This window comes from Cervus elaphus, chromosome 23 (assembly GCF_910594005.1).
Source record: "Cervus elaphus chromosome 23, mCerEla1.1, whole genome shotgun sequence".
Taxonomy (NCBI): domain Eukaryota; kingdom Metazoa; phylum Chordata; class Mammalia; order Artiodactyla; family Cervidae; genus Cervus; species Cervus elaphus.
Window position 1 is genome coordinate 71,478,671 of NC_057837.1, and position 8,830 is coordinate 71,487,500.

Sequence of the window (8,830 nt, forward strand, 5' to 3'; positions counted from 1 at the left end):
CCATGTGAACAGACCCATGTTAGCATGTAGAGGACATTTGCTCACATGATTGTTTGGTGACTAGGATGCACGTGGTCCATCTGGGGATCTGAATCGCTGACCCTGCTTTGTCATCAACAGAACCAAGGTGGGAAACTGGCAGTGCTTGGCTCATGTCACATGTTCAGTGACCAATATTTGGATAAAGAAGAAAACAGCAAAATCATGGTAAGCTCTTTTCTTTTGTCATACTAATGAATATTGTATATGATTTTCATGTCATTTAAGAAACGTACTGCTGAGTTCATCTATTCATTTAAAACGAGCTCTTCAGAGCCCATTCTATTCCAGGCACTGAGGACTCAAAGGTGAGTCAGGCATAGTCTCTGCTCTGAGGAAGGATATAGGACATTGAGAGAGAGTGAGAGACGAACGGTCAGTGCAGAGGGACGTGGTGAGTGTCTAAGCATGCCACCCGGCTGGAAGCCTCCCTGGGGAAGCAGGGGGGAGCAAGCTCAGCCAGGGCCTCGTGTGTAGAGCCTTGGAACTCAAACTCTCTTTGAAAAGCCACGGCGAGCCCTTGTAGAGTGTCTGGCAGCCTTGGGCTTAGTCAGATCTTTGGGTGTGGAAGGGGGAACAGAGAGGGAAACACATAGCCAGTTAGGCTGGCTGGCTCAGCCCTGCAAGGAGGGACAGGACCTGAATGAAGGCAGGGACGGGGCGAGTGGGGGAGGGACTGGCCAGCACGAGGAGACTGTGATGGGACTGGCTGCTGATTGAGGCGGGGAATGAGGGAAAGGCCTGGCAGGTGTGGAGGGAGCATGTCCTGGGAAGGACGGCAGGGTGCTGGCCGGAGCTGGACTTTGGCGTGATGCTGGTGACTCACTCACCAGAGGGAGAAGGTCCCTCTGAGCTCTCTCATTAGTGAAAGATGTTCCTTTAGCCTTAAGGATTGTTGTTGTATTGAGATTGATTGAAGATCTTGTTTCTATAGAATCCACGTGAAGTTCCATTGTCTTTAGTCACATTCTGGGGGCATCTTGCTGTATTCTACATTTTAAGTCCAGACTGTCATCAGCCCATCATACAGGGATTGTTTCAGAATTGTGAACACATTTTAATAAATTTGGGCTTGTGGTTAAAGGCTTGAGTCCCCTAAGATAAATGGTAAATTTCTAAGAATAAGAATGGCACTAGAGAAGACTTTTTTTATATGATTTCACCAAGACAGGGGTGACTGCCCTTTTTCAAATCACTGCTGTATAGTCTCTTTCCTGTCATCATTTTTCTTGATTAAATTATCTAGTCCTGCCTACAGCTTTCTCAAATACGCAGTGTGTAATTCTGTGTTTATTTTTTTTTTAATTTAGGATGTTGTTTTCCGGTGGCTCACGACAGAAGACATCCGCCTAAACCAGATTGATGCTGAGGACCCAGAGGTAGGTAGGAGGTTGTGAATTAGTTAAAAACTTTGAAATAAAAAATGGGTCCAGCTTCTCAGCACCACTTCTAACAGTTCCAAAAACGTAGCTGTCTCTTACCTTATCTGTAAGATACCAAGCAATGATGCTTTTTGGCAAGATGAAGCCTATGCTGTAAAAAAAAAATCAGTAAATTATATTGTTAGTCATAGAATTCAGCAGGGTGGGAGCCTCTCTCTGTATATGTTATAACTGGAACTTAATGTGTGCTCTCTGGCTGAAATATTCAGAATCAGTATCTGTAGAGAAATACATCTTCAAAACTATGAAGTATATAAAAGTACTTTTTCATAAAGAAAGACCATCAGAATTTGAGTTTTGAACTCCAATTTGGTTGCCTGTAGGAAGAACAATCCTAAAGGCATTGTGATAATACTTCATCAGACATGGGAGAGTGGTAAGACCAGCACTGGAGGGACTTCCCTGGTGGTCTGGTGGTGAAGACTGTGCTCCCATTGCAGGGGACCTGGGTTCAGTCCATGGTCAGGGAACTAGAGCCCACTTGGCACAATTGAAGTTTCCTCATGCAGCAACTAAGACCCAGTAGAGCCAAGTAAATAAATATTTTTTTAAAAAAATAAAAGACCAGCACTGGACTGGGAACCAGTAACTACATTCTTGGTCTCGCTCCACCATGAGCCTTGAAACCTTAAGCAGGTTATTTCTGACCTTTTTTCATATTCATTTTCTCATTAGTTTTGGGGCTACAAGTACCTGTCTCATAGGGTAATTATGAGGCTTAAGTGTATCAACATAAATTTACTTGTTAAACTAAAGTGTATAAAAGGGCTACACATCGATCAAGACTTTTTTAAAAAACCTGTTGTATTTGTTATATATTAATACCAGGCCCTGTATATCACATACTTCCACATAAATCATTCTATTTAAACCTCACTACAGCTCTGAGAAGTAGATGGTTTTATTCTCTTTTTATCAATGAAACTGAAATTCTGCAAGACTACAATATGCCCAAAGTACCAACAGTTACAGAGCTGGGAACTAAACCCAGGACTCCTGACTCAAAAGTCTACTCCTTCTTCATTTACCTCTGTGTTTCTTAACTGCTGACATGTCAGGAAAATTATTTTTTGGCTATGGGTAGCACAAGGCGGCCAGAGACCATCAGAAATGGCTGCCCACAGACGGCCTGTGCCCTCGGCTGAGGACTGACTTGGCTGGGAAACCTCGGGCTGACTCAGGTTCGGAAACATGAGAGCCTCATGTCTAAAACATTCCGTCACATGGAAACATGAAGTGTGGGGCTGTTGTGCTTCAACTCCTCCTGAAAAGTGATGTAAGCCCCAAAAGCAAAGAATTGGGGTACAACCAGGAATTGGCTTTTGAGGTTTCAGAGGACCCAGCTCTGAGTGGGTGGCGTGTTGGGCAGCCACCACCCTAGTTGGAGTGTTGTGTGTCAGGGGAAGTAATGCTAAGAGGTGCTGCGTCTGCTCCGGCTCCGTGTGGCCACCTTGCTCTTGCTCAGTTTCTGTCATTCCTGTTTTCTAACTGAGGAAACGGAAGTAAATTCTTCACGGTTCCCACTTAGATTAATCCCTGGCTGAGCCATTGTTCCTGGGTCAGGAAGATATCGTGCAGAAGGGAATGGCAATCCAATCCAGTGTTCTTGCCTGGAGAATTCCATGGACAGAGGAGCCTGGCGGGCTACAGTCCATGGGGTTGCAGAGTCGGACACGACTGAAGCGACATTTGGGGTGTCTCGGCCTGCACCCATCCCCGGGCCGTGTGCTCTCACCGGCATCTCTTCCCTGTTAGGGGGTTGAAGCCTCTGCATCAGCAGGTCATGCTAGGAAGGGCGTTACTGATGCTTCCCCTTTGTTTCTGGTCTAAAAAGTTTAAGGATTGGGGAAGTTTATGATGCGTGGGGTGTAGAAAAAAGTGCGCCGGTTTGACCCAGGGTCTCACTGTCATCAAGCTCAGCCGCATCTCCCCAAGCACTGGTGGTGGAGAATGTGTAGCCATTTGTTGTGAGTGAGTTTAGAGATCAGTTTTTAAAACTGTTAGCAAGTTAGCCTTATTAGAAGTCCAGGATAAACGCAGTTCAAAGGGAAATTAGGAACACGCAGACTTTGGACTGCCAGCATGCATTCATTTAAACTTAAATTTATTGCCTGGCTAGGTAATGTCTTCCCATCGTTTGGAATTCAAGAGCAGGCACACTGAAGGCTCTCCCTTCTGCCTTTGCCCAGCCACCTGGTTCTTCTCCCCAGTGACACCAATCTTAGCAGTTTCTCATATGTTATTCCAGAGATAGTTTATACAGAGATAAGCAAACGTGTGTGTGTGTGTGTGTGTGTGTGTATACTCTCCTTCCCCCTTGTTTTACCCAGATGGTGCTATATGTATGGTATGTATATATACTGCCTAGCACCTCACTTTTTAAATATTATGTCTGGGAGATTTTTCCATATTGTTCATAAAAAGCTTTCTTTTGATTGTTTTTTGGAAGCTGTATTGTCCATTGTTTGTACTGCGGTGTACTGACTGTGGTATACCTATTGATGGACATAGGATTTCCTAGTCTTTTACTGTAACCAAGGTGTCATCATTCAAGGTTCTCAGCAGGGCTGCAGGCATGTCCTCGGCTAGGCAAGAAGAATTAGGGTCTAGTGTCCAGGAAGGGGTTGTCTGTGCCGGGGTCACACGTGGTTCATATATAGGACAGGAGAGAAAGCAGAGTATACAGCCTGGATGCTGGTGGCTGGAGAGAGGATAGACTTTGAAATGGGAGCTTGTGGATTTTCTTTTATGGTTGCTTCTGTTTTCTCACTGAACTAGAAAATAAGGTCACCAACTAAAATTAAGAAAGGGAAAATCATTTTAGTTGGTTGAAGTGGCAGACAGAACTGCCTAGGAGAATGGGAATAGGGAATGAACTTGAGAATTGAGTTGATGGCTGAGCCTTCAAGATCACAAAAAGGAGAAGGAGGGCCATCAGCAGGGGTTATGCATTTCTCCAGCTGTGTGCACACCAGCCTGCATCATGGATTTCGCCAGCGCTGGGGTTTACTCAGGTGACCTTGGTCCTTCTTTCCACAGAAATTGGCATATTTAAGGTTTGGTTGTCAGTGAGCATAATCAGTGAGATGTCTTAGCAAGAGAAGAGAAATATTGCAGATTCAGACCTGAGGCATTGGAGACCAGACAGTAAATCCTAGCCCCTGCTCTGCTGAAAGGAACCGTCTTGTCACTTTCAGATTTCCGACTACATGATGCTGCCCGACACAGCTGCCCTGTCCGAGCGGCTGCGAGTGTGTCTCCAGGAGGGCGATGAGAACCCGCGGGACTTCACCAGCCTCTTCGACCTGTCCCTTTACCAGCTGGATACCACCTCCCTCCCGAAGGTCATCAAGTCAGTACCGCGGCTCTCCACTGCTCTGCACTCCAATCTGAGTGTTCAGTCTGTAGACATGGGCCTGGGGACAGGAGATAGGGTCACAATAAGTGTGATGGACAAAACCTGTTCTCAGATCTGTGATGAGGTTGACCAGGACAGCCGGGGGATTGGGGCGGGACTTGATGCAGAGGAAACTGCCCGCAGTTATCAGCCTCTGCTGTGTTCCAGGCTTTGTATCAGACATTTAGAGGAACCAGCTTGGCCTGGTTTGCCCGAGACTTTCCTGGTCTTAGCACAGAGAGCCCCACGCCCCAGGGACCCACTCAGTAAATCAAGATGGTTAGTCACCCTGTAAGCACGCCGTGTTGTGCCTTCATTTAATGCTTTCAGTGGTCCTCTGAGTTACCTGCCTTATTTTTGGTCAAGGAGTCTGAGGTTTCTTGGGGAAGGATTCTTTCCATGTTGGGAGCAGGAATTTCAAGCCAGGCCCAAGTGACCTTCAGTGTCATTGCCTGCTCTGTTGTGGTTTTTTGCCTGCTCTGTTGCATCCCTAAGGACAGAGGCAGGGACTAACATTTTTGAGCATCTTGGGCTGGGCACAGGATCTATTAACACATCTCTAATAATAAACCAAAGGCTGAACGCACAGCTACAGATGACTGTTTAATGTCCTGTCCCCTGTATTTATGCGCAAGGTCACCAAGTACTCCTAGAGCACCGACTGTGCTGAGCATTGTACCTAAAGTGTAGGGTTTTATGGAGGGGACGGACAGAAGCTGTGATGAAAGGTTATCAATCTAAGGCAAAGTATGAAATGTAAAACTAGAGGCCGTGGCATAATGAGGCAAGAGAAGTCCATTCTGACTGGGGTTGCCAGGAAGGCTTTAAGAAGAGGGGCCCTTTGAGCCAGCCATTGATGACTTCCAAAAACACTTCTTGGTGACCTGGGTCTGCCTGGCCCTCTACTGGATGCTGCACTTTACGGGGTGAGAGGATTTCAGGAGAGGGCTGGGGGTGCTGGAAGAGAGCCTTCTGCAGGAAGGTCACTAGGAGCAAAGGCAGGGTGTGTCCAGGCAAGGAAGGTTATCCCTAGTTGCTGTTTGAACTGCATTTAGCCTTGACTTTTAACAAGTACCATGTTAAGTTTGCTATGTACGTTGCTTTATCATGTAACATCAGAATGTGGTTCATTCTCCTTGTTGTACGTGTGAGACACTGAGGCACAGGGAAGCTAAGAGGCTAGTTTTCAGTGGGGCCTGAATTTGAATCCAGCCAATCTTAATGCTGAACCTGGGAAGAAATTATCTGGGGATTTGTCAGGAGACTAGATTGTTTCTCAAAAAGCAAAACAGTCATCCAGTGGTTAAGACTGCACTTCCACTGCAGAGGGCACAGGTTCAGTCCCTGGTCAGGGAACTAAAATCTCACAGGCCATGCGGTGTGACCAAAACCAAAACCAAAACAGCAACAACAGAACCCTGCACCAACGTTCCCAGAGCTGCCCGGGCATCTCTGCACCCCTCGCCGCCTGCAGCTGACAGCCAGGTCATAAATTCTGGCTGCACATCTGGCTCTCTGCTTGCTTGGTTTTGTGCCCCAGTGTTTGCCTTCTCAGTCAGGGCTTCTCTTAGAAGAAAAGTTCGTCACCCTGCTTCAGTGGCTGCTTCCAGTCCATCCGGCTTCTGCCATTTTGAGCTGCTTTTGTCCTGATGCGGGGAGGGCTGGGCCATCACAGCCACTCCTCAGCGTTGGATGAGGGGTTCACTGGAACTGTCTGCAGTTTTAGTGTCTGCAGGGTCGGGGGGTGGGTGTTTCCGAGGCCTGGACAGCTCTTTTCATCGTGTTTATCTTTCACACCGCAGCAGAGGGCAGGCATTCCTGGTTTCCGGTTTCTCTGTGGAGTTCGTAGGTATTTTCATTCACACGTAACAACTTTTGAATGCAGCTTCTCTTTTTGAGTAACAGTTCCATTAGTTGTTAAATATTTATGTCAACTGTAAGTATTACTCTGAGGTGACTTCATTTGTCCTTCTGGTCTTGTTTTTTTAGATTATCCCTTTTTTTTTTTTTTAATTGAAGGATGATTGCTTTACAGAATTTTGTGGTTTTCTGTCATACATCAATAAGAATCAGACATGGGTACACCCACGTCCTCTCCCTCCCATCTCCCTCCCCCTCCTACGCTTAGACTGTCACAGAGCCCCTTTTGAGTTCCCTGAGTCATAGAGCAAACTCCCACTGGCTATCTGTTTTACATATGGTCATGTAAATATCTATGTTACTCTTACATCTCCCCTTCTCCCTCCTCTCCTCCCACCATGTCCATAGGTCTGTACTCTGTCTGTTTCTCCATTGCTGCCCTGAAAATAAATTCATCAGTGCCATCCTTTTAGATTCCATATATATGCGACAGTATACGATACTTCTGTTTCTGACTTACTTCACTCTGTATAATAGGCTCTAGTTTCATCCACCTCATTAGAACGGATTCAAATATGTTCCTTTTTGTGGCTGAGTTATATTCCATTGTATATATGTACCACAGCTTCTTTATCCATTCATCTGTTGATGTCCTTCTGGTCTTTATTGATGCCTGTGGGGTGTGAGATGAGAGACGGTGTGGCCTGCCTGCCCTCACTGTTCATGGTGGAGTGGGGAGTGAGACGAGGGCGGTGAAAATGCAATGCCAAAGGTCAGGCCAGAGTATTCTAGAATATGGAGCAGCCCCATTTCACAGATTTGTGAGTAGTGATGGCATTTATTCTTTCCCTTTTCCCATATTGATCATCTTTCTCTTTTTTTAAAAATGTATTTGGTGGTACCAAGTCTTAGTTGTGGCACACAAGATCTTTAGTTGCAGCCTGTGGGATCTAGTTCAGTCACCAGGATGGAACCTGGGCCCCCTGCATTGGGAGTTTGAAGTCTCAGACACTGGACCACCAGGGCAGTCCCTGATCATCTTCCTGAATTAGGTTTTGCTTGGTTTTAAGATGAGCTTCTCCACCAACCACACACCCCCATCCGGTACATGTTGGCTCCTTGTAGGAGGAAGATTTGGGCAGGTGGTGAGCTTAGTGGAGAAAGGGAAGACTTAGTAGAACTTGTTTTATTAGTGATACAGGGCTTTAGTAGTCAGCTCTGTCTCGGGACGGAAAACAGAATGTCATGGCTAGGATGACCAAGGCGAGGACTGGTAGCAGCAGGGTTCTTTGTGTGGATAGTAGGACTTTTATCTTAGAACTGCCTTTCATTTTGCCTTCTGGGTAGACGGAGTCATGGGGCTTCTGATTAGCAGGGATTGGCCAGATCTGAGTTCTAATCTTGCCTCCGAGGCTTCTTAATCTTGTGACCTTGGGAAGCTACTTATTCTCTGTACCTGTTTCCTCTTCCTGTAAGAGATTACACCCACTGCCCAGAATTGTTTTTGAGGATTCAATGAAATCAGTGCCTCACCCAGGGTCAGGCACAGTGCATGGTATGCAGTAGATGCTCGAGAATCCTTATTTCTCTTCTCTCCATGGGGCTCTTCTGCTCACTGCTAGGAAAGAGGCTCCCCGAACACCCGGGACTAGTAGAGGAGGTGACAGCAGTAAGCTCAGCTAAGCTCCTTTCTGCAGTCACAGATCGGTGTCCTTTCTGCAAGCACCCGTGCAGAGAAACAGGCATGAACTTTGTCCACACTTGTTGGCGTTTGCTTATTTAGATGAATTTTGAAAGGCTACACATGAGCATACAGTTTCAGTTGGGTGAGTATATTTTAATTTGCCTCATTTCCAGAGGAGGTCAGCCAGTTGGCAGCCTGTACACGATGCAAAAGGTGGTCAACTGAATGTTCGAGAGAAGGGAGGGAAAGGGGAAGTGCAGTAAAAAAAAAATGATCTTGGAGGAAGGTCAGCACGTGACTCCATAAACCCCTTCCTCCTGCTCTCCTTGCACTGCAGCCTCACTGGCTGCCCTGCTGTTCTCTGAAAATGTCTCGCCCCCTTTCCCCCTTCTCCTTACTGACCTCTGC

At 46.4% G+C, this 8,830-nt stretch overlaps 1 protein-coding gene across 1 annotated transcript in view; it reads left to right on the top strand.

Moving 5' to 3' along the window:
- Window positions 1-8,830, top strand: part of IFT52 (intraflagellar transport 52) — a 29,410-nt gene that overhangs the window by 12,726 nt on the left and 7,854 nt on the right. The window contains 3 exon segments of the mRNA XM_043883871.1: window positions 121-207; window positions 1,350-1,418; window positions 4,679-4,833. Coding sequence (XP_043739806.1) covers window positions 121-207; window positions 1,350-1,418; window positions 4,679-4,833 — 311 coding nt within the window.